Source organism: Balearica regulorum, chromosome 7 (assembly GCF_011004875.1).
Source record: "Balearica regulorum gibbericeps isolate bBalReg1 chromosome 7, bBalReg1.pri, whole genome shotgun sequence".
In the NCBI taxonomy this organism is placed as follows: domain Eukaryota; kingdom Metazoa; phylum Chordata; class Aves; order Gruiformes; family Gruidae; genus Balearica; species Balearica regulorum.
Genome location: NC_046190.1, coordinates 22,635,885 through 22,661,122, shown reverse-complemented (window position 1 = coordinate 22,661,122; position 25,238 = coordinate 22,635,885). Strand labels below are relative to the sequence as shown.

Sequence of the window (25,238 nt, the reverse complement as noted above, 5' to 3'; positions counted from 1 at the left end):
TGGATAAAAGACGTGTAACCTGAGGAAAGAGCAGGAAGCAGACTCCATTCAGTACCCATACTTCCCACAAGAAAGGGTGGGACTAGGAGCAGTAGTAATATATTGGACCTGAAAATATGTCTTCTACAAGATGCAACTTAGGGTTGAAGGTATTTATTACGGTGCATGTTCTTCTATTTTTTTTAAAGCCCAGGCAGTCTGAACCACCAAAGAGGGGGCAATCAAATCCCTTACGTAATAAAGTTTCTGTGCTTGCTTCCACTTGATTACAACCCACAAGGGGCTTCTTGCCTAAACCAGGAGAGGAAGGCTAGGCAAAGCAGCTAAGCAGCCTGTTGGTGAATCGGGACGCACGTAGTGGGCCTAGAAATGCCCACCATCCTCCTATTGAGCACCTCTAAGACCTCCAAGCTGCTTGAGAGGCAGCTGACTTCTAAAACATTTTAACACTATCTGTCTTCTAGCTTTTATCTACTCTGGGGCCAGATGAGTTAAATGACCTGAAATCAAAGGAGAAACATCAGTCTATATCGATATATAAAGCTTCATTTCAGACTATACCTACCTACAATTTGAGTCTGAAACCCAACTACTGCCTATAGGAATTGTAGGCGTCTGAAAAATTGCGGTTTGAGAACACAAAATGTTCCTACATGGGAAGCTAGATGGGATGAAGCTTGCAACATCTCCCTTTTTTCCAAAGCGGAAAAGTTTTTATTAAAATCAAAATCTCCCACCTTCAGAGCAGTTCCAAACCAGGATGATTTTTCCTCTCCAGACCAACAAAGACCCTCTCTGTGTTCACTGGACCTCCTCTTCCTTCCCTGGTTGCTGTCCACACAGGGAAGTGCTCCATAGCTGAACTACAACCACTACTTTCATCACCTCCACTGGGGACAAAGGAGTCCCCCGTGAGCACTGAGGACTCTGCCAGGTTCTCCCATTTTTCTGATTCAGCACAGAATAACTTGACTGTACACATAGTTATCGGGTCTCATATGGTTGAGCCTCAGTAAGACTTTTTCTAATATGTCTTGCTGTGGAAGAAAGACCATTTTAGATCTGGGACACAACCAGGGAAAAAAGTGTCATAAAATACATTTAGAAAAAATTATTAACAATTTCAGGTCTGCTGCCTGTGCCTTAAAACACCTCATTTTCATACTCTCATCCAATATACGTGCTACTCACATGCCACAGCTTAGAGACTGGATTTCAAACTGAGGCTACAACGAAGCATCAACAAAACCAAGAAGTGCAGGTAACATTAAACACCTGTCACTGTTCAGAGCTTCGGTTCTGGTAAACTGTCATATTGTGACCACCAGAGATGCTTCTGGAAGAACAGGGTAAGTCAAACGATGTTACATGCTGCTTTTTAACTTCCTCATTAATCAGTGGTCAACAACTCTTAAGTGTAGAAAAAACCACTTTATGGCACTGGATTTTCTAACCACAGAGAAAGTGATGATTTTATTAAAACAAGCTCTGCTGGGAAAATGCATTCAGAATGTGGAACAGATGTTTCCCAGAGCTGGTGGAGAGTCTATAGCAAAAACCTTTCATAAACCCCAGGGCCCTGGAGATCTGAGCAAATGATTTGAGATAGATCCTTCAGCATTTCCTGTCAGTGGAATAGCTGAAGTTCCCTCAATTTACTTAAAGAAAAATAAATTAAAAAGGACAAGAATGCTGAACCCCAAATTCCCTGCAGGAATCTGTTTTTCATATTCAGAGTAAGCTGACTAGCTGCAATAATTCAGGAGAGTCCCAGGGTCCAGAGGCTTGACAAGCAGATGTGTCATCTCCACATCAGCTCTGCAAATGCTTGTGCAGGGCAAGGACATGGGCCTCCCAGGGACGTTCATGAGAAGAGGAAGGTGAACACAGCTAAGCAAATGCAGAGCTTCCACAAACATGAGCTGCAAAGCACTTAAAGCACCAAGCCCTTCTGCTGGCCATCTTTGGAGCGGCAGAGCAGAAGTACAGGCAGCACCGTTCCTCAACACCCCATTTTCTCCCTGGGCACTCCCTGCTGTTCTGGAATTGGCAGTATCACTTTTAGACTGTGATGCATCTTCTTTTTAAAGAAGGCATTGCAAGAAATGTGACACCCTGACCCAACCTTTCAACCAAGAGTCAATGCTTAAGGGACCAATGTTCTCTGGAGACAAGGAAGGACTGAGAAGACTGGGAGGAGCCTTTTCCTGCAAGCTGTAACATCTACCTCTGTTTCCTGGGGTAAAAAGACAGACAGACAGACGAGAAAGAAAAGAAAGAAAAAAAGTTACCTATTACCTGTGTCATGTCACCAATTTCTTCCAGTGAGAGTCCTGCAAGTCCCTGGCTTACAGTGCTTTACTGAGGGAAGTGAAAATTAAAAGATAGAGCACACAGGTACTATGGCCATGTGCATGTCTCTGTATGGCCAGGTCTCCCCCCACAGTGCACAACTTCTCCCTTCCCACCACATCAAAGCAGTAATGTGTAGCACCAAGCACCCCCACCCCGCTGCACTTGATTTCTCATCAATCGGATGGATCAAGATCTATTTTTAACAGGTGTCTGCCTCTCCATCACATCCCTCTTGATTCACAATAATCCTCCTTCTTCCCTGTCTCTCCTTTGAAAGGAAAGAAAACCAGAAGCAAACTTGCAAGTGATAAGGAAACTCTAAGAGCTGTTTTGGGTTCACCCATTACTGTTCTAGCAGGCAGTACACCACCCCCCCGCTAACATCCCTTTCCCTGTGACCTGCACAGTCTAATTGCCTCAGCCTCCCTCAGCCCCAAGACCCCGCAGGCACGGCCACGCACAGCTCCCTGCGCTGCCTCGCAGCATCCCCTGCCCTGTTCCAGCTGTGGGCTCCCAGTCAGAGCCCAGGGCTCTCCGCAGACCAGACAGACCACTCCTCCCACTCAGCCTTCCTAATCCTTTTGTTTTCCCTCTACCTTGTTTGTACTGGATAAAAATTAACTCAAAATGAAAACACTACACTAGAAGCTAAATTATGTTTGAATGCAATTAAAACTCCTTCCACAAAGAGTATGTGGTGCCAGCACAGAGACCTTTCTTCCAGCTTGCTTTCTGCCTGGGTACCCAGATGCTCCCAGTCTTGGAGATTTCTGGTGCCTTCTTACCCCCCCAGGAGCCTGTGCCATGTTTAACAGGCAGCTGAGCAGAGCACCCTAAGTAGATATAGCAGAGACACCTCGTCTGCTTGGTTACCTACCAGCTCCACCACAGCTCGTTTAGAGGACACCCCAAACCAATTGCCAACAGCGGGGTAACCTCCAGCCCCATGGTCAAACAGATGCCCGAATCATTTGCAGTCATTAAAGATGCAGCGGGGAAGCTGGGGGGTAAGTGGCAGAGCAGCTTTCCTCACTGCAGCAAGCTGCCCACTGAGAGCTGCTGGCAGAGCAGCTGCCCCATCCATCCCAGGGATGGCTGCACTTCTATGGGGGAGTCAGGTCAAACCCACTCCTCTCTGCCACAGACTGACTGCAGGATTCAGAAACACCATCAACTGCAAAGAGAAGAGTGGCTAATGCCCTCCCCACCACAGTTTTATAAATGTCCTAGTATCTTCTGTGCTCTAGGAAGTGGAACAGCAAGATAATATGAATATTTCTTTTTGCCTCTGATCTTTGCCCCGGAGAAACTTGTTACCCATTCCCCAGGGCTGTCCAAGTCACCATCTGGCCTCAGAACTACAGCAGCAAACACAGTCCAGCATTTCAGCCTAAAACTAATTTGCTTTCTTTCCCCACTTGACAGCTGAATAAATACTTTGTCCTTGCCATTTGAAAAGGAGAGCTGCAGTGAAGGTTTTTTTGTCCACTGTAGCTACAAACGCCAGCCTTCTTTCCAAATTAGGCCTGAACAAGCAGGAGTTTATTCCACAAATGTAACCCCTTTCTGTTCACAATCAACCACGAGCAGTTTACAACTTCTTCTAATTTATTTCTTGTTTGCTATTATCCATCAAGCCATTTTGGCTACTGATTGTTTCTTGGACCTGCCAGCTATTTTGCTGAACAGGATAAGCAACTTTTATTTTGTGGGCACAGCAACATCCCTGCTTGAAAGGGGAGAGCCTGAGGGTCAAGGCATCCAAGCCACCCTCATGGACCAACCATCCTGCAATGACTGCTCTCAGAGCTTATTAGACCCTACTCTTTCACTGACCATTTCTGCTTCCAAATTAATTTGCTAAAACACACTCAGAAATGACAAGGCAGCCTACGCAGTTGAGGCAAATTCAATTTTTCATTTGAGCAAGTATTCAAGGAAATTAGGCATTTGCCCAGCTCTGAAACAAATGCATGATTTAGGCAATTCCACAGTTATTGGTGAAGCACTGTCGAATTTTACAATTAGGGTAATGGATTTAACATCCAATGTAATTTCCATATGGATAAACTGATCTACTCAAGTACATTTGCCCATGTGTTCCCTGAATCACAGTTAATTAATATAAAGCTATTTAATAACCTCCACTTAAACACAAAAGACTATTCAGGCTCTTCTGGCATCAGTAAAAGGAACAGCCTCCCAGTGTGTTACACCAGCTGTAGACAAGAGCAAAAGAAAATTTAATTAAGAGCGATCAGGAGTAAGACAGTTGCAAACAGAAATCAGATGTTATAAATGCTCTACATGGTGACTACCCCAGCTCCGTAAAGGGTTAATAACACCAGCTAGCACCAACTTCCAGGTGCCTGAGATGTGCCCAAAAGAAAACTTAGAGGATGGGGGAAGCAGTGGGGCTGGGAGCCAAAGACAGGTGAAGTCAAGCAGGGAGCAGCAGGGATTCAGCATTATCCATGCAATGACACTGCTGCAGCTCTGCCCAAAGCTGATGGTGGCACCACGTTGAATAGGAAGGAGCTATAGAAAGAGGCTGTTGGGAAGCAGATCTAACCGTCGTATCAACGTATATAGTTTCTGCAGATGTCTTTGGGTGCTTAAAGAAAGTTAATTGCTTATTAACAAAATCCAAGTTGGTTAATTTCTAATGTGCAGGACTTGACAAGAGCGATACTGAGTTATTGCCTTCCTGGCTGATTTCTGAAAGCAGCATATGAATTGGACTCACAGGATAAACACCAAAGTTTCCACTAAGAATGAATAAGTGGCAGAGTTTGAAATAGCTGGGGATTTTTGTTACAATGGAGAAAGCTTTATTGCTTGTGTGGATTAATTTGAGCAATATTGCAAAGCTCATAAAATCACTAAAAAAATCCAACTATGTAAGGCTGAATGTTGGCTGCACAGCAGAAATAAAACCACTTGTTTTGACAGGCAGGAGGCCACCATCCAGAAAACTTGATTTCAGGGAACAGTGAGTTTACAAAACAAACTTTGTGGTGCATGTGACCAGCTGCCATCGGGAACCTAGACAAGAGGAAGAAAATACATCTTAGTCAATGGGGAATGCAGAGCAAGTAGCAGGGCTGCGTCATTCAGGCTGTGCTCTGGCAAGGGCCAGATGGTATCTTCACCTATTGCTTGGGAGCCTTTACCCTGCCCTGCAGGACCTTTATCACAAGCAAAGGGGAAAGGGGAGGTAGACTCTTGCGGTGAGTGAAGCATTTCTCTGCTTGTCACAAGCCAAGTTCAGAACATCACAGCCCACCCTGTGAAGGAACACTGCAAGCCTCACTGGTCCCAACTGGTTTTGAAACATGTTGTACTGGAAAGACCCTAGTCCAAAGAAAACTGGAGCCTGCCTACCTTTTGGTGGGACAGGTGGAGTAAAGACTAGCACCTCTTGTTGCTACTCAGGCATACCATAAGCAGCACCTCACTGCTGGGGAGGCAGTAGACAGCCCTCCATTAACATCTGATTTAACTCAAACGTTATCTAGCACTCAAGGACCACTCACTCTCCCGTGTCATACTTCAAGGTCACATAGAGACTGTAGAAAATACAGCAAAAGTAGGAACAAAAACCACATTGGGAATCAGGGATAACAGTAAGACAGCATTTGTCAGCATGTGAGCGAGCTCTCCACGGGCATCACCTAAGGGAGAGGTTTGAGGAGGCAAGTAAGGAGAAGAATGAACTCCCTTTGGTGAATATAGGAAGGGAGAAATGGGCAAACATACCAAACCCTCTCTGGGCAGGGGCCAGGGTGAAACTTCCTCCTGAGAGAGGAGAATACAGCTCTGTGGTAAGGGGCTACGGGCAACCCAAGATTGAATGGGAATCTCAGAAACAGGAGAGCCGAATGTGCAACACACAGGAGCTTGTGGAGTGAGGAACTCAGAAGAATCCCTCACATAAGGGCAGGAGCAAAGAAATGAGCTGCTTCTTTCATCTTTCTTGTGCCCCAACACTGAACAGCTAGGAGAATTCCTCCTTACTGGAAGCAAGGAGTGCTAAAAGGACAAAACAGCCCAGCCAAAAGCTCAAAGCTGGCCTGTGCTGTGCTTTTGGAAGTGTAAGGTGCAAAGCCCTCCAGAGCAGAATCCGTGCCTGTGAACTGAGCTGCAGCTCACTGGATGGGCCAGCAAACGTGCCATGCAGCATATCCGCAGGGCTCTAGACTGAAACCTGTGCGATTGCCCCACAGGCACTGTCTGACTGACAGATCAAGCCAGTAACAGTGGCAGGATGAGAACAGGCAGACACATCTTCTCTCCTCCCATCAGGCATCAGACTGGCAGACTGTTCCTGTGACTAGCAAAAGGGCATGCCTAAAATCAGCAATTAGAGAGGAAAATCCCTCTCAACATTTTCCAAAAAGGACTTCAAGCTGGCACTCAGGAATCAAAAAAGAAAAGCATATCAACCCTACAGATTAGCATCTGCTAGCAGGACAGCCTTAACTACAGGGGGAATTAGCAATAGCCAAGGGTCATGGGCTTTCTAGGCAATTATCTTTATGCTGGAGAAAATCAGGCAGGTCTGAGAAGGTTGCAATAGGATTGCAAGACTCTGGGCTAGAAGGAAAAGAGACAGTATCTGTTTTTCTCCAAAGAGAAGATCACTGGCTTATTGCACAAAAATGTGGAATTGGGAAAGGGGGTAACTCAAGAAAAGCAGCGTGAACAAGAGCATTCACCCAGTTCTTCCAAAGGGGAGCTCCTGCCTTGCCTTAGCAAACGACAGAACTACGGGAAACTCATTTCATGGTTGTACGCTCTGGTAAAACCCCTGACTGAATAGACTCAAAAAGGTAAACACTGGGGCTAGTGATAGGAAAATAATTTGGCACAGCTAAACAAACCTCAGCGTCAGGCCAGGCATCAGGCATTTGGCACCTACCTTTCCACAGAGCGGGCTGAGTGAGGCTCCTCTTCCTGTTAAGAGACTGCATGGACTGCAAAGGGACATCCCTAGAGTGCGTGTCACATGTTGTGGAAGACTGAAAGGAGGTATGCAAACAGATGGACAGACAGGTCTGTTGGAACAAAGATGTTCCTCTACCCACATAAGAGGAAGCAACCTTCACTAAACATTTCCCAGTGGAAGAGTAGACCCCTGTAGAGAGTTCACAGGTGTGGGTTATGTTACAGCACGTACACAGTTATTTGCATTGCTTCTGGCCAGTTATAACCAACACAGCTGAGATTAAGTTAGTACAACCCATAGATATGCTCTAAGCCTAAATGAATTAAAGGTCGTGCCCCAGGCAGCCCTGAATCCAGCAATGCTGAAGTCCACCCCTGCTACCCTGAACCAAGCGCCGCTACAACAGAGTGCCAAACATGAGTTACAAGGGAAAACCAGCTCTGAACTTGGTATGCATGTGCCAAGTCAGTTGAATTTAACTGTCTCTCCTTCAAATCCACAAATCGGATCTTCCCTGGAATCTCAGTCAGTCACAGTCTAAAATCCCTGGATTTTGCATTCTTCTGGAAGTGCATTTTGCATTAACTGAAATTTCACTAGAAACACACCAGTAGCATCAAAGAGGACTTTGAAGTAATGTGCAGCACTACTGCTGGCCACAGCCCCTAGACTGAGCGCCCTCTCCCAAAGCGAAGCAGCAGAAGCCCTGCTTGTGACTGCTTCCAGCACCTTAACCATTCCAGTGGAGAAGTCTTACTTGCCACCCTGAGGCTAAACAGCACAACTCTTAGCAGGAGAGCTGCACTCAAGCAACCCATCCTGCAAGCAATCCCAGCTCAGGTGGGAGTCAACACCTTGCCTCAGGAATGTAACCAGAGAGCACTGAACCATGTTTCAGGTGCTGACAGCCCACCAGAGGTGAACGAAAAGCTGCTATGTAACTTGAAAGCGTTGCAGTCAATCCCCTGCACCATACAGACTTTCAGATGTGCACTCACACAGGGCTGCACATTCTTCTGCTCCCTTCCAAATCTCTTCAAGGTTTGCCTCCGTGCCCCAAAGCAGTTTACACACATTGCATTTAAATCTGTGATTCCTGGGTTGTTGTGCTACAAAAAAAGCTATGAGCCAGTCCTGAAACAGGAAGAGTCCTGTGAAACAAGGTGACCAAGAGCATCCCAAAGCAAGAAAAAGCAAAGCAGCTTGCTGCAGATGTGGGTCTTGTGCAGATCTGGTGAAGCAGCGGAGTAGCTGCCTGCATTTTCACAGCATGCTAAAGAACAGCGGAGCTAGCATGTGTCAACAAACCAACTCCCTGCTCTTATTAAGAGAAGGCTTAATGCAGAACTCCTGTCTGCTTTGTTTGCCAGAGAATAACTTACATAAAGTTTCCATCAGAGCCTCAAGCCATTCACGGCAGCTTCTGTCTCCCCTCTGATTTCAGTAGAAATCCTGGGATCAGACATATCCCTGTCCCAGCTGCACTGTTATCTGAAGTATTACTCACTCTAGCCAGCAAAGATGCTCTGTAAATCCTTCCTGCCACTCATTTGTGGTAGTGTTAAAGCTTCCTCAAGGCCTTCAAGACATGAGCCTAAAAACCTCTCAGGATCAGAAGCAAAAGAAAGCCTGTTTTGACTGTTCTTGAAAAGCATTCTTGGCGGCAGCGGGATGCAGAGTCAGTGCCTCAGCAGCCAGCCCAGCGCAGCATGACATCAGCGAGGGCAGCCAGACTCCCGTGTCTTCTGATCTGCTGGTGCCAAACCCAGAAGAGACAAACTTGCCTTTCTTACTCAGAGAGGTGCCTTTCAGGACTAGAAACTGCCTCTGTGATACAAAAAAAAAAAAAAAAAAAAAAAAAATCAGGAAAAGAGGTAATACATGAGAAAAGTCTTCTTAATCCCTAAGCTGCCTGCAAAGACTTAAATTAAAGCTGTTAGGATTAAATAGGCACATCCTTCCTATAGGTATGGCCTTTTTCCTCTGTGGTGAATGCTTCAGCAGATAAAGCAATAAAGCAAAGACAATCACCTTGCACCAGCGGTGCAAGGTCCAAAAGAGAAGTGACACTGTGCAGATACACAGCCTGCTTGTGGGTTTTCTTGTTTCCCCACATTTCAAAGCCATCCAGGGGTTCTCAGCAGCACAGGAATCCTCAAAGCTTTGACTCAAGTTTCTTCTAAACTAAAAAAGCAACTATTTTCACTAAAGTAGAAAAAAAAAAAATCTATGAGAAACTTTTCAAAACTGTAAGCTCTTTGAAAAAACAAATCTTTCATCCAAGTAATTAGGAGTTGGTGAAGCACAGGCTTGCTGAGGATAGCGCTCACTGGCAGATCTTCAGGTACCTGATGCATTTCATTATGTTTTGAACCATTACTGTGTCTCTGCGGGGCCAAATCCTGAGGGTGTCCACTTCAACACCACTGCAAGAGAACAACTGATAAACACGACATCTAAACTTGATCCCACAGAAACAGAGACAGGGAGGCAGGTAACTTAAACATTTTAAATGCAAAGTAACACTTTCATTTTAAGAACACCCCTTACTGTTTTCCCCCCTTCTAGCCACAAAACATTTTTAAGGGGGAGAAGGAAATTTCCTGTTTGGCAGATTTTTGGGTGGTATTACAGATGGTAATAGCAGGATGAACAGATGATGCGGAGGGCATAGTTTAGCCTGCAGAATCTCTAATAATATAAAAAGCAGCAAACAAAAAGAACACAAGCAATCCTCTGAGCTTAGGACCTAGGTTTCAAAGAGCAGCAGCTAATGGGGGGGGTGTAAACAAACTTTTTTTTTCCTGGTTTAGAAAATTAGAAAAAATTACTTCAACTCAGAGAGGTCAAATTGTGCAACTTTAAATAGTTCTTTTACCAGATCATTGATGAGAGTAAAACTAAGCTTCAGGTAGAACAAAGCTGAGGTTGAGAGACTTTTGGAAAGGAGCACAGAAGTCGTATTACCAGAATGATTTAAAATTAGGTTGGAGGAAAGCACTTTGGAATTAATCTTGAGGGAAATCCTGAAAGGGTTCAGATGAGGGATGAACTAGCTGGTAGTCCTGAGCCCTCTTACAAGAGCACATCTCCTGGCACTCACTCTGAGTTCATCTGCACTGTTTGCAAATACTCTCTACTAACTCAGAGTTTTAACCAAGTCAACATGCAGACATCTAAAACCTAGTTGATTAAATGGACTAGGCTTAGCTGTGGACTGCCATCATGCCTGCCTTTCCCTCAACATGGCCTGAAGAAAACCCCAGTGCTATAAACATATCGGAGAATGATGTTTGCATGCAAGATGCTATTGCAAAGCCCTTTTGCAGATCAGTTTTCAGCTGCTCAACCTGTGCTCTTCCTGACAAATCCTTGAAAGGGAAGCTCCTTTGGAGCAAAGGAGACTGCTCATTTGAATATGGACGATCAGGTCATATTCTGCACTCTAAAAGACTTTAAGTACATAACACAAGTGATGCAATTCCCTCTGTAATGCCAATCCCCTATGTGACCAATCACACAAAATAATCCAGACACACTGGACAGAGACATCCAGACAAAGCCAAAGAGGGACACAGCTGCTAGAATTCTGAAGCAAGGTACCAAGCTGGCTACCAAGGAGATAGCTACCCCTAACTGTAAACCTCACATGAACAGTCTTCAAGAGGATCACCAGAGAGCTCTGACCCAATATCCCTCAGAGGGAAGGAACCATGACCCCAACTCTGTGACTTCAGCAGAGGATAATGCTATTCAGTCTGTTGCTTTACATCCCAGACAATGGGAACAAAACACTAGCTCCAAATTTGCTGAGAAAATGCCTGCAAAGACTGAACTTTAAGGCATCCATTCTCCCAAAATCCAAACCAAGGGCACTGCTGATTCAGCAAAATAAAAGGCATCCCATTCTCAAGTACATTCACAAAGTTTGGGGGCCTGAATAGTGATTATAGCGTTTCTGCAAGCAGGAAATAAATGCAGAAACCAACCCTGAAGCACATCCATGACATGAAATTAAGCTAAGTGCAGAGATCTGTGGCAGAATCCACACATTCCTCAGATCAGATTCCCTGCCACTCTCTCAAGGGCCTAGAGGAGGGCATAGCTATCTTTCTAGACTGAGACTGGAAGAAGCTGAAGAGGAGTTGGAATAGGAAACCTTGAAACATCTGACAGTCTCGGCTGTCATGAAACAAGGCAGAACTTTTACTATAACAGATCATCTCCAGTTGGATCCAGTGAAGAACCATGTCCACTGCCACCCATAAGAACACAGGAACCTCATTCTTCCTCCAGAGCCTGACAGCTGCCGTTGCTCCACACAAGCTAATAGGGTGTACGTCTATAAACAGCTCAGTGTCAAATGGCACAATTTTCATCCCTCCTCTCAGCCAAACACCATTTTCTGGGGACAAGGAAGCAACAGAGGGGAAGAAGAATGCCTGGCCTAATGGTGTGTTCAGAACTGCAGCTCCCAGATACGAAGAGCCTGTGTGTCTGTATATACGTATTAAGTACTTCCTCCACTATACAACTAATCCGATTAACAGCTTTAGGAAACTCTGAAATGTTATAATTCAAGGGGTCCCATTCAAAAAAGGTCTTAGGCTGCTTCTGTACAGAGGTTGCATTCTTCCCACTGGAAATAAAAAAAGTGGAGAGCAGGACTTTCTCCCAGGAAAGAATGGGTCCCAATCCCCATCATGCTGAAGTAGACCACCCTCTCACAATTCACATGAGTGTCAAGCAAGTCCCGCAAGAGAAGAATCACCCCCTCCTGCCCCTGCAGAGACCCCCCTCGCAGGGCAGGTGAACAGAGAGGTCCCTCTGTGCATGCTCCACAGAACAGGGCTGCCCATTTTTCAGCTTGCACCTCCAGGGACTGAAAGCCAGGGGGCCAACAAAGCCTGCTGGAGATGAGGACAGGGCCGAGTGATATGACATCACCATTTACCTAATGCAAAGCATTGTATGATGCACCAGCTTTACCTCAGTCAATAAAAGGTGCCAGGAAGAGACGAGTCCAACTGCACAACATGAGCCATGGTTGTAAGAGACCAGTACCTGCATTACTTGATGCAGATGTGGGTTATAAAATTCAGTTAATTTGCCAGATGGTGTGGGCCTGGCACCAGTGCCAAGTGAGAAGAGATGTGCTAGATATGACAGCTAAAAAAGCCACCAGAGCAAACTAACACAGTCAAACACTGTTTTGCTTTGCTTCCCCAGTAGTCTCCTCCTCTAACTTCAGGAACTGACAAAGGGATGGGAAAGAGATGAACACTGCCTTTCTCACTTAGTCCTTATTTTTTAACTTATCTTCTCCTCCAAAGGCAACCTGCTCCTACTCACCTATCACCTGAGAACACGCCACAGCCCAAAACATGATACAAATGGGCTGACACGACAGTGCAGGATAATTGCATTTCCAGGGAGCAATCCGTAATCCAAAGAAGTAGACAGCCGTCCTCTGCCCAGAATGTCAGCATCTGCATGAGTTTAATCAGTCACATCGACATCAAAAGCACGCCTCTGTGCTGGATGTGCCATCTTTCATGCTCAGCCCAACAGGAAGCTGGAGCAGCGATCCCCAGAACAGGACCTATGCAGTGCTTGGATGCTCTAAAACCAAAGCTAGGCAGTCACAAGGATACAGAACCAGCCACCAGTCCTTACAAATGATAAAATAGGAGCTGAGATGCATGGGGTCAGGTGAACATGTGATTTCAGTGATTTCTGGCACTACCCAACCTGTCACCCTACTTACTAACCTAAGAGTGTAACAGCAGAGAGAGAAAAGAAGTTTGTCCTGACCTACTCTCTCTCCAGTCCCTTTGGTATTTCTCAGAACTCAGACCTCCAACAACTTATCTCTTGTAGCATAAAGTGGAGTAGAGGCAACAATTGCGCAGGGAGCCCTCCAAACCAGCTGCAGAGTGCTTCAGAGACTGTCAGAGCTGGAGACCAGTCAGAGCTCCTGAGTCAAGAAACACCTCTCGCCTGGCACAAGACTAAGCATGCCTAAGAGCTGTGTAGAGGGACAACATAAGCATATGTTAACCCATCTATTTGCTTTATAGAAAATCAACACAATTGTTAACCTATTCCAATTATAACATCACTTCAAGAGTATTCTGTATGCAAGACTGCAGTGGGTTTTACCTAGGTAGACAGCTGAAAAAACGCATCATACATTGCACAAAAAGCAGGGGAGGACAATAAGAGTCAAAACTAATGTCAAACTGAGTGTCCTTTTTTCAAACACATTTCCTTCCAAATTTGCAGAAAGGTAGTTCCTTGTAGAAACAGACCAGCGCTACAAATTTGAAAATCTCCCTCAGACAAGATAGGATTTGCTATATCAAATTGAGATTTGTTTTTTGTTTAATGAAGTTCAGAGTTGAATCCCACCCTCAGTCACATTACTAAGGAACAAACGTTAGGAGTGAGAGGGAACTCCTTCCTCCCTAAAGATAAAAGCAGAGGAAAGAAGGCATCACCATCCCAGGGCTGCCCTTACCTGAAGTGTGTCTTGCGTTTCCATCTGAGTGCTTTGTCAAGTCAACAGTTCTGTCTATTTGAAACAGCTTCAGATCATCTTCATCTAAAGCGATATCTCCCCAAAAGGCAGCTGGAGAGAAACAAACTGCAATTAGTTTAGTTTTTATTTTGGAAGGAAAGCACAGTTCCTATGTGGCCCGTATCACACCTAAAAGGTGATTACTCCATGGACCAGCAAAAGGTAATACATAGCAGTAATTTTAAAAGTACAAACGGAGCAGACATCAGTGGAGGCCAAGCGACAACATTTAAATTAAGCCACTGAGCTGGGATTCCTCATGTTTCTCATTTTTGCGGGTCTGGCTCTCAACCAGGCACTAAGGTGGTGGCATTCACTCTTCATTAAAGCCTACAAGGAGAACAATCACTGGCATTTCTCTTGTTAGTATGAGGAGTTAGCTAAGCTGCAGCTTGAATCCTGAGATGTTGCATCCGCACCATCCCTAGGCCAACAATTTGCATAAGATAGGAGGACAGTGGTGAAGGACTCAAGCTCAGGAGCATACATCGAAAGGCTACAGCTGTCAGCCTGCAGGATCTCATACACATGGTTAGCACTCAGACACACTGCACTGCTCTAAATCCAAGCTGAGAGCCCGCCTATCATTTCCACTTCGGTGGAGAAACACCAGTTATTTGTCCCCTTGTGGATCAGTTACACAGATTTAAGTTTGCAGAGTTTTTAATTTTCAGCCAGAAGCCATGAAAATAAGGTAAACAAACTGATACTTCGACATTCACAGCTCAGAGAAACAGACTGGAAATCATTTTAGTGGAAAAAATTATATCCTGGGAGTATCCTGACCAAGTTGATGCTGTAGTGTATAGTTACCATTTGGGGAATTTGAACAAAATAAACACAGGCGATGAAGCAGTTGACCAAGCAGAATAGATCTTTCAGAGATAACAAACAGGTTATGAACAGAGTTGCTAAAATTCATATGAGAAGTCTGCATAGGTTGATGAAAAATAAAAACCAACCCCAAAACTAAACAACAGAGCAAATGAATTGGTGGTACAGTTCAAGAGAACTCAGTAAGTCAGACAAGGAGCAATGCTGAGTCATTGCAACAGCAATCAGATCTGATGGAATATTTTTTTTTCTTCTCTTGTTAAGTCAACAACATTTACTTTACTGGGAGGGGAAACATCCCGTTGCTGCACTAGCAACACCACTGATCAAACTATGTTAGGCTTGAAAAACCAATGAGTTTTACTGATCATCTCACTTTTACTGCCAAGACCAAATGAAATATGGACCTTTGCCTGAACATCAGAAACTTGCAATCAGATCTGTGGCAAATGAGTTATGAAAGGTTAACTCAGAGATTATTTTTTTATTTCTGATACAACATGGCACTGGTTCTGATGCAGCACTTGGCTCCTCCTCTGCATCTCAGCACCCCAGTCAGTACAATAGCATTTGCCAATGTCACTGTTCTGGGACACAGGAACAGCAAGAGGTCTTTGCCTGCTCCTAGGCACATCCCAACTACCACAAACTTCCCCAGCCAAGAGCTGCTACAACCAGCAAAGCCTTGGCATGAGCAGAGGGGGACTCAGATGCTTCCTCCTTTCCCTGGAACAAAGCTGTCTCCCCCTGGTTACCTGGCCACAGCAGAGGAACAGAAGGCAGCCTCAAAGGAGGCTGGCTCTGGCTGTTTGGTTGGGTCTACCTAACAGTGCTACCAAACCCCAGAGTACAGAAATACAGGAACAGCTCCAGAAGAGACCATAGCGCAGACAAACCTATACGCAGACTGACATCAGTTGTAACTAGGACAGAGCCTCTGTTTGCTACACAAACACAGAACTCAGGCTCTCCCCAACTTCTTGGCAATCCAAGCCCTCATGATGAACAGAGAAGAACCTAAAATACTGTCAGATCCCACCAGCTAACAAGACTACCAGCATGGCCAAACATCCCAAGCTGATTGGGAATGGTCAGTGGAAGAAAGCAGAGACTTATGCTCCTGTAACTGCAATTTGAAGAAAAGACATTTTATCCATCCAGAGAAATTATTTGCTCAGGACAATGTTGCAGTCAAGGGGAAGAGATGCAGACAGCATCCCATGCCATCAGACTCCCTCCCCAGTCACATTCAGTTAGTCACTATTATAGTGGCCAACTACATATCCATTCCCTACCCTCCTGCCAAACCCAATGTCCCGTTTCAGCCCCAAACTAACTGCCACCACCTTGGGCTCTTGGTAGCTCTTTTCCATTAGTGCCACACAGTTTGTTTCTCAGGCTAAGGTAGCCCGTGCCAAAGCACAGCTTTCAGGGCAAGCCTGCAGCATGGATTTACATCAACAGAATTGTTACATTTTCCTTCCCAATAGAAGGCAGCAGTTTCTCCCAGCCCTAGCAAAGGAATCTCTTTCTGTTACAGAGCCATACATCATCCTGAAAGATGGCCCACTACAAAAGCTGAATTTCCCTAGCATTTATTTCCAGCTCTCTGCAGTCCCAGCGTACTCCAGGGGAACCATGATTTATCACAGTCCCGAACCAGCTGAACAACTTTCCTCGCTGGAAGTCCTGGCTGAGAATGTTGCACTGCAACTTCTCCTGTGCTGTCAAAGGCTCCTTCCTAAAGGCATGCAAGCCTGAAAGAAGCTTGCTTCCACCCCATGGGAGCTGTCCCACAGGAAAGCCCAAGTACTTTATTTTAAAGGGTCACAAGTTCAGAGACTGCTGGCAAATGAAGCATCTCAAAGCATCCCTTCTGATTTCCTTTACCAAGGTCTCCCTTTTAATTTAATGTGGGAGGATTTCCAAAAAGAAAACAAAAACAAAAAAATTTAAACTCTCCAAACAGCAGGCTAACAAACTTGGAAATCAGTATTTCTCTTGGCAGAGAGCTCTGCAGTGTACAGCCAGGTGCAAACTCTTAACACTCAGTGCAACAACGTGCCAGCTTTTCTTTAAGAAATCTCTCTGGATAGTAAAGAGCGGAGCAGCTCTTACTGAGGTTGATGAAGCCAAGATGATAGAGTTTGCTTCCATGCTGGACTAGCAACCTGTACCAACCACTCTGAATGTTTAACCTCACCACCTCCCAGCATATGCAACCAGACAGCATTTGTCTATTGGGGCAAAGGGGAAGGATGACTGTTGAACAAAAAAACCCAGCACCCAAATGGAAAAAGCAGCCTGGAAAGCTGTCTTCGTTTTCACCACATTTCTCCCCCAGGAGAATGGCATCTACGTTGCATCTGGAGCACAGAGGTGCCATGACACCTGCAAGGTATGGCAGATGGCACTTAGAAGGACAACACCTTCTTCTAGGTAGAGGACAGGCTGAACATTTTCTCCAGGTGCTTCACATACAACCAGAGAGTCCAAACCCGCTAATGCCTTCACAGTCCTCATTTTCCACAGTAACTTTTTGGGGAGCTCTGGCAGGCTCCCACTCCAAAGGAACGTGATGGCCCAAAGCATCGTCTTTATAAAATCTTCACAGCTCTTCCCTGCAAATCACTTCCAATCTGTTTTTTCCCCTCAACAGCTCCAAGCAATTCCCTGCTTGTGTCTTCTCCTTTCCTTAGTTCTGAGTAGCATAATCTGATTTCAGGGGAGAAAAATAATTTTGCTGTCTCTTATGAGAACTCAATATAAAAGTGTTCACAACAGCTTAAAATATTTCTTTTCTGTGAAAGATGTGTTTCATCCAGGTCTTTTAACAATTTTTTTTTCCCCAAAGACAAAGTAGGGAAAAAAAAAAAATCACCAGTAAAAGCTTCTGCTATTCAGCCAGAAAATTGAATAACATTGTTCCTACAAATACAACTCAAAACAAAATGCAATATTGTGGCTTGTTAAAAGCAGGCTGATCTCTAACACTTCAGGACAAATACCTGGGGACAGGTATCTTTCACCCTCACCGCAGTCAGCTCCAAGTTTATACAAGTATACAAGAGCCACTTGAGCTGGCAGAAGAAGAATGTAACTCCACACTTGAGAAATGTCACCAGAGGTCTGTGTTTGAACTGATCTCCAGCCACCAAGCTGGAGCAAAACTTTCACCCATTTGTCTGCCACTCCCCCTTGCCAGGAAGCCCCCATTCCTGCACCATGGCTTCAGTATAGGCTATGGATATACACTGATGACAAGGATCAGCAAAGCAGTCACCCTCTAGATGCTATGGGAGACCACTGCAATTTCCCCTGTAGCACCCATCAGGACCAGCTGTGACAGAGATTCACAGAAAAAGAGGCCTTGGAAACAGGCATCCCCTGCCTGCCAAGAAAGCCACCCCACTCCACCTCAGACTCTTTCACCAACTGAAGCTTTTATTAAGAAATGGCAGGTTTTAGGTGCTGAATGGGATCTGAACCTCGATTGAGAACTATGCCCTCTAACTTGAGCCAAAGGAGCCCTCTTTCTGTGGGGCCAGAGCCACGCTAAGTTAGTGTATGTCATCAGCCCGAGGGTCTCGTCTGAACTTGCAGCCAGCTGGCACAGCTCATGCTGACAGACTTCAGTTCTTCCAGCATAGTTTTAACACAGTTTTGCTGGAAGGACTTTACTTTTGCTCAGCAGGTTTCCCACAGTGCAGTACAGCAACCAGCATGGAAAACAAAGAGCAATGTGAGCCCAAGCAGATGCATCAGACTTGTTTCATCAGTACTCATGACTCAAACTCAGTTTTTGCTAGTATTCACAACCTCTGTGTGTAGATGGTTCTCAAGCGGGGATGCCTCATGACTACTTGTGCCACTGCATAATACCCAGTGAAGAAACATTTGCACAATTAACCTTGTCATCTCCAATTTTGTGAGCATCAACAGATGTCACTGTCAGGCAACCCAGGTTGCAAACTCAACTGTATCACCCAAGTGATGAGCCACACTGGCTGTTTGTGGCTCACAGTGCAAAGGGTACGCTCTGAACCCACCCATGAGATCAATCACACATGTATTTGCAACTGGCAACGTCTATCCCCACCCAGATCTCTGCTCTCCATCATCTGTGTTACCGAAAGATCCTAGGGCACCAGCTAGGTGCTCCTGCTCCAGAGGTGATTTCACCATACCCAAATAGTACACGGGAAAATCGCTGTCCCACTTTGGCCACATGAGCAACGGCCAAGGAGCACTGGGCATATGGAGACACAGGTAGGCAATAATGAGTGCCATCTCCTGGCAAACAACAATATGAATATTCATGCACTGGCAAAACCACGCAAGTTATTTTTGAGCATTTGCTGATGCTTCCCTACCTGACAGGTCTGAGCACTGGGAGATTTAATTTTCTGGGCAGGCCACACTTTCATTAGGGCTAACGCTCTGCAGTGTAACAACAAATAAACAAACCAACAGATCAAAGTGTGTTCCCAGCACCTCCATATTTCTTTCTTCACAAGAAGACAGGTCTGTTGCTGTTGCTGAACCGCCTGCTGGCACAGGAACCAGTAGAACAGTATTCTGAACTATGCTAAGAAAGATTTATACCTTGAAGAAAAAAACTTGACACATTCCTTTGAGCAAAGTAACAACTGTGTCAGGGGGAAGAGCAAAGCCTCAAAATAAGGCAGAAACCAGTGAAAGAAGAGAGAGAAAAAAATCCCAAACCAACACTTTGGAAATAGGGCCACATCCATCGAACACTGAAGCCAAAGGAGGATGGGAAACAAGCGGCAATAATGAGTAAAAGAAAAACATCAAGACCAACATATTTGGCCGTTATGTTTTCATTTGGATGATTTTTTTTCTCCTCAGCAGGAATGATTAGAAGTTTCCCACTGGCTGCTTTAGTGATAAGCTGGCTTGAAGGTTCTGGTGGTAAACCTGTCCACACAGCAAGGGTGTCTGGAGCCAGAGGTGCTGCCTGGCATGAGCAGGGTTCACCTGGCAATAGGGACTTGGCAATTCAGTTTTCAGTGACCAGGAGTTCCCTGCCCAGGGAGCACGTTTCATTTCAGAAACAAGTCTCAGTTTGTGGAGGAATGTCTAAGACGACGGTCCACCTCTAAACATCAATGAATATTTCAAGAGTATCAAAACCTGGGAATCAGAGTCTGAATCCCTTTCAAACTTCTGCAGAAACCTGAATTGCCTAAAAAATTATCATGTGTAGTGCTGCCACAGCACCCTCATTTGGGAAGTTATCTGCAGGTGACTGAATTAGGCCAGAAATTCTGATTCGTGTTCAACGAATTTCCTTTCCTGGAAGGTGACGATGCAGAAATGAAGAAATACTTTGGGTTTCAGTTTGTTCAAAGCTGCAAACATACATATGACCCTACACAACGACCAGCTTTAAGGAACTGTACATGCTCTCCCTTGGCTGAATGCTACATTATTTTAACCGAGAACTGAACAATTCAGTGGCATGGATTATACTGCCTGCCATAATTAGGTTAAGAGAAAGATCCTTTCCTTTTAATATTCATAACTCTCCTGCTGCTGGTTGTTTCCTTACCCAAGATATTCATCCTTTTCACATCGACATGGCAGTCACTCCAGTCCAGCGATCCATTAATCCCTTCCTGGCACAATAAGCAATGCAGGAGGGCATCTGTGAACACACAGAGTGGGAATCCATGCCACAGGCAGCAAAGCAGCTCCCTCTACGGGCTCTTAAATGGTTAAACACCTGCCTCTTCGTAAAGAGAGCACTGCAGGGGGGTGTCTGCAGCCCAGTTCTTCAACGTGCTTTACAGGGTTAAGGATGCTACTCGCCTGTAATCCAGTGGGCAAAACCCAAGGGACTGGCTTAACCCCTCCTGTTTCCATTCACATTAAATTGAGCTATGTGAGTTTCATAACATTTTTGTGCTCTCTGCTTTCTGTTCTAGGTGACAGTGCACGTCCCATGGCAACGCTGATATGAGACAGGGCTTTGGCTGTGCATCTCAGAATTGTTCTGCCTGAAAGCTGTATGCAGTCCACAGAGCGCCGCTTGGCCACATTTTACATGTAGGCAGACAACAGATTTTAGGAAGAAGCTATCATAGACACACAAATGTATGTAGTTTGATCCCTACCCCCCAACACAGATGGACATGCACAGAGCCACCCCACAGGCAGTTAAATTCACTTGGAGACCTCACTCCAGTGCAAGTGAAATCAAACTCTGCAACTCACTTGGCTGTCCTTCTGCCCAGGCAACCCTGGCCGGCCCCCTCCTGCTGCCTGAGGGACACAGGTACCGGATCCTGTCCCACTCCACCGTGGCCATGGATGCTCCACTCTGCTGAGGTGGGGGCTCAATTTCAGCACCTTTTCTCACAAGCCAGGAAGGGCTTTCAGATCCAGCTTGTTCCCGAGTGCAAGCAGCATGCCCCCACCCTGTGCCAACACTTCAAAGTGAGATTCTTCCTCTGCAACTTCTGCCAGCTCAGCATTTCTTCCCTCCACCCTAGTGTCTAGCTCTCACCTGGATACCATCCCATCCTATCCTTGCCTGGACACCTCTCCAATTGTTATTAGTGTTTGAGGAAGCAGTCCGCGCATAAGGTAGGCGAGGAAAAAAAATAAATAAATCTTTTAATGTACTGAGCTAGTGGACTATGAAGCAACAATCTCTCCTTAGAGCATCCAGGGCTGATAAGAAAGCAGGTATTTTATGTCTTTAGCTACCTACATCCATAAGCTGAGCAGCTGACACCTTCCTAGCCAGTAGGAGAGAATTCAGGGAAATTGCTTTTAAACAGGGCTAGTGTTCCTAAGTCTGTTTGTCCTCCAAGTCACACAAAGCTCAGAGCCACATAGAGGGAAAGCCAACAGTGACTCAGAACAAACCTGGTATCTTCTCTTTAAGCCAACAGCCTGGCAAGATGTCTGCCAAAAACAAAATAAAACAAAAAACAAACCCTTGATTTGCCAACTTCATGTAATTTAACCAACTCAATCATTGTTTTTTCTGTCCTAGCTAGTTTAAGAAGTGCCAAACTCAGCATCTGCACTAAGCTGCAATCACTTTCTCCTCTTCTTGGCCCAATCAATTACAATTGATTTTAGCAAAATCTAGTGCTGGCCTTGCATCAAGAGATTGCTATACATATTTCTTAAAACAAAAAAGTTCTTTTCTGCAGTATCCCACAGCCAGGTGCTGTCAGCCATCAGAGTAATAATGCACAACAAACAGAAGTCGGGCATGGCCATGGTGCTTATATTGCCAGTAAAGACTAGAGCCACTGCATCCAATTAACCCAAAGCTTCAGCCTGCTCTACATCTCCCAGTCCCGTACTAGTCAGCATATTCAGTAATTTATTATGGAAATCAACAGAGGAAACAAACTTCTGGGATCACCAGACCTTGGACCTCTGGGCAGACAGCAAAGCTTTTGCCTTATAACAGCATAGTATGTAGAAACTCCTTCTGGCATCACAAAGTCCCTTAGAGAGGACTGCTGCAGCTCCTTTTCAGGAGGATAGGAGCAGAGAGCTTCATATTCAGCCAGATTTAAGGGAAGCTCTGGCATCAAACCAAGCAAAGATCTTCAAGAGAAAATTTGGGAAGAAATGCTGTAGTCACAGATAGGTAGAACCTGGCAGATTGACCTGCACCTCAGCGTACAGGAGTTGGCCTCAAACTCCATCACAAAGGTAAAGCTCTGGTGTGTCCAAAGACTACTCCAGAGAGGTAGAGGGAAAGTAATACACAGCCCCAAAAAGCAGCTGGTGCAAGCAGGAAAAGCGTCTCAGAAAGATAGCACTGATTAGGTGCAGCTTTTCATGAAACGCACAGAAGGGACACAGATGGGAGCTGGATCATGATGCAGGGAGAGGGGAGCCACATACAAATCTCTCCCTGTTTGACAGCAGCAAGTGGTCCAGACAAGCCCTGGCCTTCTATAGCTTTTGTCACACCCTGCTCAAAAGTTATCCCGACTAAATAAAGGCAGCAGAGACGAGAGACCTAGCCACCAGCCATCTCCCTGCCATCAAACACCTCCACTTTGCAGCGCACGCAGCAATCTATCTTAGTAGAACCAGGAAAGAAAACCACAAGCAGATAAAAGTGTTTCGTGGTCTGATCCTAAATGATAGGACCCATAAATAGCATGGTGGCACTACTTCACAGAGGCAGCACCTTCCCCAAGTGCCTATGAAGTGTTCTTCGTTAGCTCAACCTGCAAGGCAGCAACGCCAGCTTGGAAATCCAGGATCGCCTCAGCTGCCCTTTAAGAGCAGGAGATGGCAAGGTTCTGGGTAATGAAATCCAAAAATGCCTTTGTCAATTAATTATGGAGAAAGCTGTACCACGCAAGCTCCATCTCACACCCTCCATCATTTTTGCTGCTCAATATAACTTTAATTAATCTTTCCTTTGGCAATTTGAAGGAAGGGTGAGCACGCTGCAAACACCCACTGAGTATTAAATTGATTTCCTGTTTTATAGTCCTCTTTCCCTCCCTATTGGCCCAGCTATGATTTGTGGCCCTTCACTTGGAGGCATTTTTTCCACGCTAATATAATCCAAAGCCCCAAGCAACAATCGCGTTCAGAAAAGTAACACTTTGCACAGCCGATTGCTCCAGCCCAGCCTCTGCCAGCACAGAGCAGACCCTCTTCTGCTCCCTTTCCTCCCCCTCCCCAAGAATTCAAACCAACCACCTTATCTCTGTACCTGCAGCATTTTTGCCTAAAAAATTGGCAGCTTTTTTGTCCTAAGTAACTAAACAATCAGATCCCTGTAGTTTCCTGCCTACCATTCATAGCAGCTCATCTTAACTACCAAAGCACTAAGGCAAAGTCTATTCTGCTTGCAAACACGACATCCTGGCTGAGGTACCTGGCTGGTCTTGTACTCCAGATATGTGGACTTAAAACCTGAAGGTAGGAACTCCAAGCGCAGCTGAGCTCCCCAATAACTCACCTACCCTCAGAGAGAGGCACCACTCCACCTTGGGCTCATGGGGCTGAAAGCGAGGTCTTTAGTGGCAAGCACAGAGCACAAGCCAGGTCTGGGGTAGGCAGGAAAATAAGGACAACCCAGTGCAGTCCAGGTGTGCGGTAATGGAACAAGCTCTTTCCCAAAGGACCTTCCTCTCCACCTTTTTGGGAACACAGACCCTGATTTTGAGCAGTGAACCTTTAAGGCTGGGGTTGGTTAGGGATCACCCTCTCACCCTAGTGTCACCTCAAGGACAGGCATGGGCACTGGCTGCCAGCAGTTTCTGTCTCATGCATTCAGGTCCTTGTTCAACACTACTTTGTTGGTACCACGGGTTAAGAGACCTTGACCTAAAACATGCATCCCCCTCAGCAGCTGTTCCACAAGAGAGACTTTCTGAGTCTTCTGGCCACCAGCTTCAGTCTTCTAGGAGGAGACAATCCAGGTCAGACCTTCTCCTCAGGTAATTCCCATACCATGGGTCATACCCTAGATTTAGTCCTCAAAATTAAGTTGAGGAATAATAACCTTTGAGATGGCAGAAGAAAATTTAAGACTAAAACGGCTCTAACCCTAAACTTCATTTGGAACAGTTCAGTGGCTAAGCACTGTCCCCCCACTGAGGACATTTCACCAACCATGCTCACAACATGGAGTGAACCATTAGAGCTTATTCAACTGCATCATTTGCAGAGGGATGTTCTTCCTTCAGGTGACACGTTCCTTTGCAAAACCTGCCCCCTTTCCCTGACACACTAGGTGTCAAAACCTTGCTGTTCTCACCCCAAGCAATGCAATAGGGGAATGGGTGACCCCAAACAGACAGGTGGGAAATTCACTGCCACCTGTCCACCCACAGAAAAAAATGGCTCATTGCAAAATTGAACAGAAGCAGAGCCATTAGCTGAGCTGCATCCTCAAAAACAGAAGGGAGCAACCAAGGCCTGCTTGGAGCAAACTTTAAGGCAGGCTTTCAATTTAAAACCACGTGGTCCTGGATGAAAGGGGGTAGCTCATGATAGATCACATCTACTCAAGGGCCAGACAAGGAAAGCAAACATAGGCTCATTTTACTCATTGTTCTTTATCCACCAACACCAGGAAAGGAGTGTTGCAGCACTGTTGGAAGAGAGAAGAGAAAGGGACAGCAGGCAGGAAAGAAATGGGACCTATTTACAGAGGATAGCTAATTTGAGCTGTTTACAGACCTACCCTCCGAGAGCTCGGGGATGGGAGGGTGGCAGGGAGGTGGTTTCAGCCATTAAAAATACAATGTGAGAATCCATTAATTTTCCATAGAAGCAATGTCGTCATAGAAGCGAGACAAATCTGATCAGTCATGCAAATGTGCTGATGTTAAATTCTCAGGCCTGGGTAGGGAATTTGGGTTGCCAAAAACACAACAATAAAGAGATCAGAATGAGATTAGCTGCCAGAGCAGTTGTGGCACTGAATGGCGTGGTAGGGGCATGGGGTGTGACCAAGGGCACCCCCAGGCTATAGTGGGGTTCATGCCTTAAGCCGTG

General features: G+C 45.5%; 1 protein-coding gene across 3 annotated transcripts in view; it reads right to left on the bottom strand.

Annotated features, from left to right (window-relative positions):
• TLL2 (tolloid like 2) overlaps positions 1 to 25,238 on the bottom strand; it is a 95,505-nt gene that overhangs the window by 46,925 nt on the left and 23,342 nt on the right. For 2 of the 3 annotated variants that reach the window (XM_075758485.1, XM_075758486.1), the window contains exon 2: positions 13,824 to 13,934. In XM_075758485.1, the coding sequence (XP_075614600.1) occupies positions 13,824 to 13,934 (111 nt within the window). Of the gene's footprint in view, positions 1 to 13,823; positions 13,935 to 25,238 lie in introns of those variants that run through there. The other variant, XM_075758488.1, reaches the window with a different exon arrangement.